Source organism: Phascolarctos cinereus, unplaced genomic scaffold, assembly GCF_003287225.1.
Source record: "Phascolarctos cinereus isolate Bilbo 61053 unplaced genomic scaffold, phaCin_HiC Scaffold_8;HRSCAF=390, whole genome shotgun sequence".
In the NCBI taxonomy this organism is placed as follows: Eukaryota; Metazoa; Chordata; class Mammalia; order Diprotodontia; family Phascolarctidae; genus Phascolarctos; species Phascolarctos cinereus.
In genome coordinates this window covers 61,164,487-61,175,901 of record NW_027556291.1, presented here as the reverse complement: position 1 = coordinate 61,175,901, position 11,415 = coordinate 61,164,487, and the positions used below count along the sequence as shown (strand labels likewise).

General features: G+C 51.5%; 1 protein-coding gene across 1 annotated transcript in view; it reads right to left on the bottom strand.

Annotated features, from left to right (window-relative positions):
• Positions 1–302: 302 nt before the first annotated feature.
• Positions 303–11,415, bottom strand: part of FRMPD3 (FERM and PDZ domain containing 3) — a 125,680-nt gene continuing 114,567 nt past the window's right edge. Inside the window, exons 13-14 of the mRNA XM_078147777.1 lie at positions 7,846–8,667; positions 303–4,989 (exon numbers count right to left, since the gene is read on the bottom strand). Of these exons, the coding sequence (XP_078003903.1) occupies positions 2,060–4,989; positions 7,846–8,667 (3,752 nt within the window). The 3' untranslated portion in view covers positions 303–2,059. The remainder of the gene's footprint in view (positions 4,990–7,845; positions 8,668–11,415) is intronic.

Sequence of the window (11,415 nt, the reverse complement as noted above, 5' to 3'; positions counted from 1 at the left end):
TGTTTCATTATGTTTATTGTATTGAATTCAATGGATCCCTCACCATCCTGGTTGCTCCCTTCTGGATATCCTCCCAAAGGAATCACTCTGTGGAGAGCAAGGACCTGGGAAAGCGATCATGGAACTGAAAAACGCAGTTGCCCCCACCAACAAGCAAGCCAGTAACTGCTACATTCACATCCCCACAAAAAAATTTTTAAAAAGTCACACCAAGGGCCAGTTAGGATATTACGATGAATAGATTTAATCTTTCTTTCTTATTTGTAAAACAAGACACATTGCATATATAATGTATATATCTTATTTGTATATATACTATATACAGACATTAAAAAATGGTTCCTCTATGAGGATGAGAGGCAGATGAAGGGAGGATCTGGAATGTGACAGGCACAGAACAGGGAAGGTGTGGAAGAAAGATTCAAATGGGGAATTTGTGGCTATGAAAATATGGGAAAGAGGAGAGACCAGAGACCACGCAAGGCAGCTCTTCTGCCTTCTGTGGTCACAGGGGAAGTCTGTCCCCTGCTGGCAAGCTCCCTCTGATCCATTTGGCTACTCGGTCTTGGGGGTCGGGTGAGGAGCAGGGGGGTCTCCTTCCGAAGAATTTGGCCCTCTTGCCCTTTGCCAGAAATATTCACCACTCAGGGAATTTTATTGCACTGGGGCATTGGGGATCGGTTTAAAGCACAGTGTACATCCTAGAAAAGTCATGGAACAATGGGAGATTTTCTGTGGGTTTCTATAATAATCATAAAAAAAAGTGGATGATGGCGATGGATGGGTGGACAGTAATTGATCTATGCAGGAGGATAAAGCCACTCTGTTTCATCCCTACAGTGGTAGGGAGACATGGGGACTTTGGGGTTCCACTCCTAAAGGGCTAGGGATTCGGGATGTATATTGGAGGGGGAGGGTTCGGAACAGTGTTAAGTCTGCTCCAGGTTTTCCTGGAGAGAGGGAGGTGCAGGGATGCACCAGATAAGGCTCTCAGTTCCTCAGGGGCTCTCATGCTCACACCCAGGAGTTTAAAAAAAATTTCATCCCACCCTCCCCTGGGTCCCCCCCCTCCCGGTTAAATCCTATGGGCGCTATGTCTGAAAGGAGCTGTTGAGAGATGGTATCTCAGCCACCGGTAGTGGCTGGCCCTTCTGGGAGGGACTGAGAAGGGAGCTCTGAGAATTCAGACATTGGAACCAGGTGCCTTGGCCAGAGTAAGGGAGTAGATTGATAGCTGTTAGCTCACTAAGGGCCTGGGAGTTGCCTTGCCCGGCCGGCCAGCAGGCAGCATGCAGGCCTGTGGCAGGGGGCTGGGCACCCCTGCCAGGGCCAGGGCAGAAGAGCTCCCTCCGGCTGCTAGCCGGCAGCTCAGCTTCTGGCTCATGGGCAAGCAGGCACCAAATAGCCAAGGGCCCCTTGAAGGGCCACACTGCCACCCGCTGTACTGCAGCGGTGGTTGGGCTACGTAGGGCACCGAGACTTAATGACCGCGGGAGGTGGTCCCCATCAGTCTCCCCACATGGTAGCATGGGTGCCCAGCTTGCTCGGTGCCCAGCTTGGTGGCACGCTGCTCCCGTCCCCCATGGCAGTTATAGTTGCCTTGACTCTGGGTTGTTCTCAGCTGGGGGGAGGTGTGGGGCACTTATTTGCGGGGAGCCTGGAAGTCAGTTAGCCAGCCCACTTTCCCATAGGATAAGGCCCCATTAGGCTTAAAGGGCAGGAAGTGAGATGGGAATCACCTGTCAAAAAAGTGACCTCACTGGTAAGGGCTGGGGGGGGGGCGGCGGCGGCGGGCGGGTGTAGCTGGGCAAGGGGGAAGGGGGCACCTGGGTAGGAGCTGCCTGGAGGCTCCAGGAAAAGCCTTGACCGAGGTGGGAATTAGATCTTGTTTCCTTGACATGAAAAGACTCTCAACTCTGTCTGGCCCGGCAGACACTCACACGGACTGCGCTCCCTACAGCTAGGCTGCTCAGAGGACCACTGGTCACCCATCAGCTCAGTAGGTGGAGTTGTGGGGGAGGGGAGAAGGGGCGGGGAGGAAGAGGAGGACGAAGAAGGTTTACTTGTTGATCAGGGTCTTCAAGGAGCGCGTGAATGTGCTCATAACAGTCGCTGATGTAACCGGTGGGCGCTCCAAAGCTGGTCCTACCACCCCCACCGCCGCTGCTGCCATCTGTTGCTGGTTCAGGGTACGGGCTGTGGACTCTTCAGCAGCTCGCAACAGGAAGGTGTAGTTCTTCACGACCTCTTCCACCTTGACCAGCAGCTCCCGACGTTGGGCCTCCGAGCGCAAGATGTACACCAGCCGCACAAAGGTCTCAATGAGGCCACTTAGCACCTGGAAACTGCCCGTGATGGCCGCCAGCATGTGTGTGGGGCTCTTATCCACGGCCGCCACTCGGCGGCAGGAGGCCCGCAGTTCCTTGAACTTGAGGGCCAGCTCCTGCTTATACTGGGAAAGCTGGGAGGTGTGGGGCTTGGAGCCCCGGACCTCAGGGTTCACCACACACTGCCGGAGGACTGCCAGCAGCTCGTTGGTGTCCAGCTGCACGGCCAGGAAGCCATCGGGCAGGGCGTAGACATGACCCTGCAGGGCATTGATCTTAGCCAGGCTCCCCTCGAAGGTAGAGACCCTCAGGTCAATCTCTTGGGTCTGGCTGTCTTCGGGGCTGCTGCTGCTGCACGTGGTGGCGTCTAACACCTGGAGGGTATGGCTCACCACGGGCACCACCTGGTCGTCCAACTTCATGCCCGGCAGGAACTGCATGGGGATTGAGTAGGAGAGCTCATCCTTGCCGTCACTTCCGTCATCGGCCATGTCACACTTGCGGTAATAGAAGCAGTAGCGGATGGAGCAGCACTTGTCCCCTTCGCCATCCTCCTCCAGATCAGCTGGGCCAGGATACACCTCTTCTGGAAGGGAAAATGTGGCTGTTGCTTTGGGGCCTTTGCCCTCAGGAGTGACTTGGACATAAGAGGGGTCCCCCAGGGACATCAGCTCATGGGGCTTGCCCTTGGGACCCACACTCTGGGGAAAGCCAGCATCTGCCTCCTTGGGCAGCAGCCCTAGGGGCGGGTGCTGGTAGATGTCAGAGGTCAGAGAGGCCTGGTCACTCTTGTCCAGCTCACTAACACTATAGCGGCGCATTAGCTTCCTATAGTGCGGGGCCGCCATGCACTCCCCCCTAGAAGCACAGGTGGCCAGGCATGACACACCACTCTCAGGCTCTGATCGGCACTCCCGGGATTCCAGGCTGGTGGACCGAACTCGGCAGCTCTTGCCGGGGCTGCTGAAGCTCAAAGCCGAGGGGGCCTCTGGGCGCTTCGGAAGGGGGAGGGCTCGGTTTCTCTCTCTGCCCCGGAGCAGCTCGGGAGTGGGGAGCTGGGCCGCTTGAGGTCTCCCTCCTCGGCAAATCCGCTTACAGTCACAGCTGCGGCGCTGCTCCCGGGAGATGCCAGGCACCTGCTGGACAGGGCTGCTCCGCAGCTGGCAGCTACAGCGGCCAGGGCCCGAGGGATGTAGGTACTCCGGGGCAGGGAGCTCCCCCTTGCTCTGGGGCTTCAGGAGCTCTTCTAGGAATTCCAGCTCATACTGCTTTACCTTCTGGAGCTGTGCCTGTCGTTCGTCAGTCTCCTTCTTCATCAAGGATGGGAAGGTGGCAGAGAAGAGGTTCCTCAGGCGGAATGGCGCCTTCGAAGCCTTGGGCTTGGCTGGCCCATCGGGGTCGGAGTGAGCCCCATCCGGGGCCTTGTCTGGCTTCCTGGAGGGCATCGTGTTTGCCTGCCGGCCACTAGCCCAGAGCCCCAATGAGCTTGGACCTCTGGGCTGACCACCAGAGCTCTGGAAAGCGTTAGGGTGGCCAGCTTGGGGGCCTCGGCCACTATCCTCCAGCCGACTGCTTTCGATCTGCCCTCTCTCTCCTTGACCCGTGATAAACCCCTGCTTCCTAGAGACTGAGCTGGCTCCCTCAGACCCACCCCTGCTCCCTGCCTCCCCACTGACCTGCTTCCCGAGGGGCTCCCGGACCTTTCTTGGGAGGTAGCTTTTGGCAGGGAAGCCCTGAGCAGAGAGCTTGTCCTCCTCTATGAGAGAGAGGCGCAAGGGGTCAGTCTGGGTCCTAGAAGGGGCCTTGGCTCTAGGAGAGGCCTCTGGGCTGAACTGCCCCCTACCCCGCGGCGGCTGCTGCTGCTGCTGATAGTTGAATGCAACTTCAGCAGAACTGGGACTCCCCTTGGCTTTGAGATTCTTACAGATGCCACTGCTCCCTGTACTGGACCCCTGCTTCCTCTCTCCCCTAGGGGTGCTGTCCAGGGCTGCCCCTGGGGAGGCCAGAGCCTTATTATGTACCACTTGCTGCAAGGCTGCCGAGAGGATGGCTGGAGTCACACTGCCCTTGGAGTCCAAGATCAGCTTGGGACTCAGCCTTACTTCCTTGGGCACCTTGTCCCTCAGCTCTGTGCCCTGATCTTCACTCAGAGCAGAGGGGGTGGCCCTCAGAGACATCTCCAGGGCAGCCTTAGGGTGGTCAGAATCCTTGCCTTCTGCTCCCCAGGGCATCAGGCCCTGGCTCCGTCGCTCACTGCTGAGCTGCGAGACCAGTGCTGGGTGTACAGCCAGAGCTGTGGGGAGCTCTCGGTGTGTCTGCACTTCAGCCGGGTCCAATCTTCTCCTGCCGCCTGTGGGGCCAGAGCCTTGGCTAGGGAGGGCTGCCTTTCGAGGAGCTGCAGACTCAGGGCTGGCCTCCTGGCGCCCCAGAGGGTACGGGGCCGTAAGGACAGCCTGGGTTGCGCAGCTTGGGATCCGGAAAGGCAGGTCCTTGCGGGCCATGAGGCTGTCCTTGTTGATGTGCTGGGCCAGAAAGTAGGTGGCATTCTGACGTTGTTTCATGGCGGACACCATCTCAGACATGTCTGTCAACTCAGATGAATTGGTCTCATGGCCAGAGTCCAGAGATGACTCAGGGGTGATGGTAGCCAGCACAATCAGACCTGGACAAACAAGGGAGGGAAGTGCAGAGCTCATTACTTTTGGCAAGGACAAAGATTCCTCAAGAAACCCAGAGAGGTTAAGTAGGGCTAATTTAGGCAGAGCCCAACTGACAGCTTTTTCAAGGTTGGGCAAGGCCAATATAAGACCATAGAATGTTGGAGCTGGAGGGACCAGAGAGTTCATATAGTCCAATCTCCTCATTTTACAGATGGGAACACTGAGGCCTAATGAAGCTAGGTGACTTATACAAAGTCACATAGCTAGTTAGTGGAAGAGCTGGGACTAGACAGTTGGGAACTATCTTTGCCAAAGACAGTTCCTCCTACCCCATGGAATGGGCAGGTCCTTGAGGCCAAAGATTGTGTGTACACAGCAAGCACTTAATAAATGTAGAAGACAAGGCAGTGTACTGGCAAGAGCATTGGCTTTGGAGTCAGAAGACCCAAGTTTGCATCCCAGCTCTTCTATTTACCTCCAATGTGACCCTGGGCAAATCCCTTCTCTTTTCTGGCTCTCAGATTTCTCATCTGTAATAATAACAGCTCACATTTATGTTGCCCTGGTTTTTATTCTGCCATTTGCTTCTCACAATAATCCTGCAAGGTAATTGCTACTATCGTTCCAATTTTACAGACAAGGAACCTGAAGCTGAGAGAAGTGATGAGTAATGAGTGTCTCAGGCAGGATTCAAACCCAGAAATTCCTGACTATAAAGTCCACTAAGTTGCAAAATGAGAGTTTTGGATTAGATAACCTCTAAGATGCCTTCCAGATCTGTCTTATGGCCTAATGTTTGGGGTCACTTTATGTTGTATTAGTGGAGAATCCGGGTCTGACTCCCAGGCCACTGGTCTTTCCATTATGCTATGGTACGATGTCTTCTCGGGAGAAAAGAGAACAAGGATAAATTAGGAGCCGTGAAGGAAAAAAAGTAGGAGTGGGGAGGGAGGGGAGCAGGAAATGGGAGGGAAGCTGGGGGGGGCAAGGTGAGAGGAGAATGGATTTTTTGGCAGCTTGAAATACATTTTATACAATGCCGGCTATATACAAAAACAGTATGCTAATTCACACATTCTTGAGGACTCAATAGCTGGGCATCTTTCTGGTAATTATCCCAAAGAGGGCCATTCAGGCTTAGTTGAGTTTGGTCACCCTCCTGGGCTGCAGCCTGGAGACCTGGAGCCTTGAGATGGGTCTGCCAGCTGACTACTCATAGGCCATCTCTCTGAGGCTCTGTCCTTAAGGCTCAGTCACTGCCAATTCTAGCCAAGTTGAGATGGGGACACGCCCCGGGGACAGTGTCTGAGGACCTTTGGAGCCCTTCCATTCCCACTGCAGTCTCTACCTATCATGACGTTAACTGTCTTAACCCTCTTGGATCCACCAAAATAACGTACGCAAAGTGCTTTGTAGACCTCAAAGTGTAGTCTATGTGCTAGTGACTATTACTGCTGTTGCTATGTTGAAGGCCATTTCTAGGGGATAGGACCAACTGAAGACAGAAAAGCAGACGCTGGTCATTCTCTGGCCACCCTCTTTCTACATTTTCTCCCTTCCTCCACCTTCTGCTGTTTGCCCCTAATTCATGCTCTCCCTCCCCCCATCCCCCCAACCTTCATCTCCAACCTGTACCTTGTCTCCATGTTTCTTTTCTCCCTTGGTTTTACTCATTCTTATTTTTTCTCCTCTCATTTTTTTTTACTTATACATATGTCTTTATGTGTGTTTATATTTCATAGAATTTAGGGCTGGAAGGGACTATAGAGTTCATCTAGTTCAACCTCCTCATTTTACAGATGAGGAAACTGAGGCCCAGAGAGGGGAATGGGCTTGCCCAAAGTCATATAAAGTAAATAGAAGAGCCTCTATGAGTGTGAAGGAGAGGAAGATCAGAGCCTTGCTCTTGGGGCAGAAGGCATGTCAGAGGTTATCTAGTTCAGCTGTCTCATTGTACAGAAGAAGAAACTGAGGTTTACAGAGAGGGAGTGACTCGACCAAGGTCATACACAGGATCCGAGGTTTCGAGCTAGAAGGGACCTTAGAAGTCATTGAGGCCCACTCTTTTGTTTTCTAGAAGAAGACACTGAGACCCAGAGCGTCTTGCTCAGGGTCATACAGCTAATAAGTAGCAAAGCTGGGATGTAAGCCCAGGTCCTCTGACTCCCAATTCATCTCCAAGAGGCTCCCCCTATGGGTTTGAATGCATACATGTATACTTGTTGGAGGTGGGTGGGAATTCCTTGGTCACAATTACCAATAGCCCTTTACTCCCCTGCCCTCAGCCTATTTGGTGGTTTCCCTTGGATCTGAGGACCAAACAAGGCAGTTAGGTGGTACAGGACCTGGAGTCAAGAAACCCTGAGTTCAAATCTGGCCACAGACACTAGCTGTGTGACCGTGGACAAGTCACTTACCCTCTTGTTTGCCTCAGTTTCCTCATCTGTAAAATGGGGATAATAAGAGCACCTACCTCCCAGGGTTGCTGTGGGTATCAAATGAGCTAATAACTGTAAAGCGCTTAGTGAACCTTAAAGCACCATATACATTTTAGCTCTTATTATAAAGGCTATAGAGCGCTTTGCAAACCCTCGAGCACAATCTATGTTGGCTATTCTTATCAAGATCATCGTCAGGGATATTTCTAGGGGACAGGACTAAGAATGAGCCAGGGAGAGCTCCAGAATGCTGCTTCTCACCTGGGCCACCTCTGGCCCAGGGCATCACACAGATGCCCAGTTGGGGAGTCTCTCTGGCTAGATTTAATCCAAGGAACAGTGGTCCCACATGAGATGAAGCCTAGAGAGAAGGGAGAGAAGGTGAGAGAAAGAGAGAGGGAGAGGAGGACAGTTTATTACCTGCCGTCTGTGGGGGTGGGGGATGCGGACAGTCCTCTGCCGCTGCGAGAGCTTCCAAGGCTTGCAGGGTGGACACCAGGGCATCGTCTAGTTCCTGGGCATGGTCTCGGACAGTTCGGGTCTGTACGCTGTCAATCAGAGTTACTGGGATCTCATCATATAAGATTCCACACAAGGGTCGACCTTGCTCTTGGCTCTGGGCCACTCGGCGCTTGGGATCATCCTCATCAGAACTGTTGTCTCGGAAACCAGGGGGTGGGGCAGCAATGGCAGGCAGTAGGGAAGTGCTCTCATCTTCTTCCTCTTCCTCTTCCTCACTTCCAGGGGGAGGGAGGGACATGAGATCCACCATATTGTCACAGGAGGTCCCGGGCCTCCTGTTCTTCCGGGAACCCACCTGGTTCTTGAGCTTGGTTTTGCAGGAGTCACAGTAGAAATTTAGGGCCTCAGCCCCAAGGGTATTATCTATGGTATAGGCCCGGGCTCTGCTGGTACAGGGCACCTGGACCGGCCTGGTGGTATCGTAGTCGTTGGCAGCCTCACTATAACCCTGGCCAGAGCTTTTGGATGTTGGATCCGACTTGGTCCTGGGTCTGGTCTCCTCAAAGAAGATTAGATTCTCATTGATGTCTGTCTGGCTCTCCCTCTCCTTCCTCTGCTCCCGCATGTGGAGGTAGCAGAAACTGACAAGCTCTGAGTTGGCAGTTGGGGGGCCCTGCGAGCACGGCTTCCCAGGGCTGGAGACCATGCTGCCCACAAAACTACTCTCCTTCTTCCCCAGGTGGCCCCCAGAGACAGGGTGGTGGGCATTTTGCATGTAATCTAAACCAGAAAAAGAATGGAAGGGTCAGACCAAGCACCCAGGATTGCTGCTGAGCAAGGCTGTTCTATGTCCCCTTAGCATCACCAGCACCTTGCTCTGAGCCATCCGTCTATGGGTTGAAAAGAGTGCCAAAGGAGAGGGCCCTCTGACTGAAGCAAGTGAGCTGTGTCAGTTCAGGAATCCTGGGTGGTGGCCATCCGTAGGAACTGCTGCTATGCCTGTCACCTCTTGAAATGAGGAAAAGACAGGCACAACTGGACTCTTCTACATGGATATACCTAAAGAGCTTGTGAAGTATGCGAAGTTCTCTTCCACTCCCCTTCCTTAGCCATTCCTATCCCAACCTCTATAGAACCATTGCTCAAATACTGTTTAGGCTTCCTATAGTCAGGAGCAAAGCTATCTGATCAGTCATCAACACAGTGTGGAAATAGTGTATGATGTTACCCCTCACCCCAGAAGAATTCACATTTTCAAAGAATAAGACTTATTAAGGAGCTCCAAGGAACAAATCACAATTTGTGAGATTTGCACTTGGGTCAAGGTGTCAAAGTTGACACCAAACATGGATAAACAGGAGAAGATACTGAATGAGATTAGAGTAGCTTCAAATCATTCCACTAACTAGCTGTGTGACCCTGGGCAAGTCAATTAACCACTCTGGCCCTCTGTCTTCTCATCTTCAGAAAAAATTGCAGGGTTGTAGCAGGTGACCTCTAAGGCCCCCTCTAGCTCTAACACTTTATGACTCTACAAGCAAGCTGTTCATTTTGAAAAATGGGAAATGGAAAAAAATGTGGAGGCATTGACGTATGACATAATTTACTTGAAAATTTTAACTGATGCTAAACAGTTGTTGCAATGAGACGTTAAGCACCCAGACACCCCCTTGATCAGCATTTAATCTTTTTTTTTTTCTAGGCAGAATAACATGGCAGCCAAAAGTTAGAGTGCAAGCTCATATGTAAAACACTATGTTCATAAGATAGCACAATGCAATTGAAGAGAAAACAAGATTTGGTAGCATTGAACATGAGACCTAGCTAAGCCAGATAAACTTGGGAGCGTTTGCAGATGAATCTAGAAAGGGGATAACAAAGATGAGCAATGGAACAGCTCTGCCAGTATTTTTATAGCGAGTTATTTTTGTTAGCAATAATGATGAAGCCATATCTGGACTGTACCCAATACACAACGTGAAAAAGTGATAATGGCACGTGAGATGATAAAGTCAGTAAGAGATACCACTATAAGCTTTTCAGAGAAAAGTAGGGCAGTGAACTAGTAAGAATTCTGGACTCAAGGGATCTAGGTCAAACCTCAGTTCTGATACATACTAGCTATGTGACCATGGGCAAGTAACTTGGGCCTCAGTTTCCTCATCTGTAAAATGAGGAATACTTGCAAGGCTAGTATTGTGAAGAACACGCTTTGTCAAAAGTATTACAGAAATAGGAGTTATCATTCACATTTACAAATCTTTCTGACTTAACATGAGCTGTTACTATTAATAAGGTTAGGTGGGAGGGCTTAACCTTGGCATCTCATGCTTTGAGGCCAAGAAGTTTTGAGGTATGGAGGTGGTGAGGTCATCTGCTGGGTCTGTCTGTGTATAAGTGGTTAGGGGCCTGCTGAGAGAGGAAGGGAGGAAAGAGGTCTGTGGGTAAGGCAGATGGGAGCATGTCATGTCTACTGCTCCCTCCCCCAACATTTGAATACAGGTGTAATCTAGTCAAAATGAAAAAAGATGGTAGTCATTAGAAAGGAAAGACAAAGCCAAGGGGAAAAAGATGTCCCAAAAGGGTGGCCTGAGGAATATAAGTAAAAGGGGGAGAGGGGAATGTTATTGCTAGATGGCCAGCCCCCCTACTCCCACCTGTGATGCCTTGGTGATCATGATCATGGCCATAGTAGTGGGTGTGGTGACTCACTGACATGAATGAGTTGCAACTCTTTCTCCCTGCAGGTACTCTCACCCTGATTCACTGAACGGCTTTGGTTACTTGGTTCTTGAAGCAGCCAGTGTCTCCTAAAGTGCAGGGCCCCAGGGTGGGGGGGAATTGGCCAAATTTGCCATACCTTAGGGGTGATGGCATCAGAAAGTTATACAAGATTGGCCACGTTCTCTGGCCAAGACCACTAGAGAGCCTTCTGTAGGAGGGAGGCCTTGTGCCCACTTCATCACAGTTCACTTTATTGGCTAACAGGTCTAGAGCTGGAAGGGACCTTAGGTGTCAGCACCCTTTTTCATAGATGAGGAAAGAGAATCCGAGAGAAGTTAAGTGGCTTGTCCAAGGTCATACAGCTAGTAAGTGTCTGAGGTGGGATTTGAACCCAAGTTTTCCTGACTCCAAGTCCACTGCCCTACCCACTGCACTGTGCTGCATATACATCTTTCCATATACATCTCTAAACCTCCTCCTGGGCTATCAGAAAGTCCTCTCTCTCTCTCCCTCAGGCCACACTTTGGAAACCCCATTTGTTTCAGGAATTATCTGAATGCCATCTCCACCAGGAAACCTTCCCAGATTTCCCAAGAGAGAAATGAGTTGTATCAGATGACCTCTAAGGTCCCTAACCCTGCAGTTCCAACACTTCATAAATCTAGAAGCAAGCTATTTACTTTGAAAAATAGGAAACAGAAAAAAAAGAAGGCATCTGTGCTCTACCCTGCCCCCCCCCCCAACCCTAATGGATCTGTGATCTCACTTATGGAGGTGGTCCTTCTAACAATTCAGATCACCATT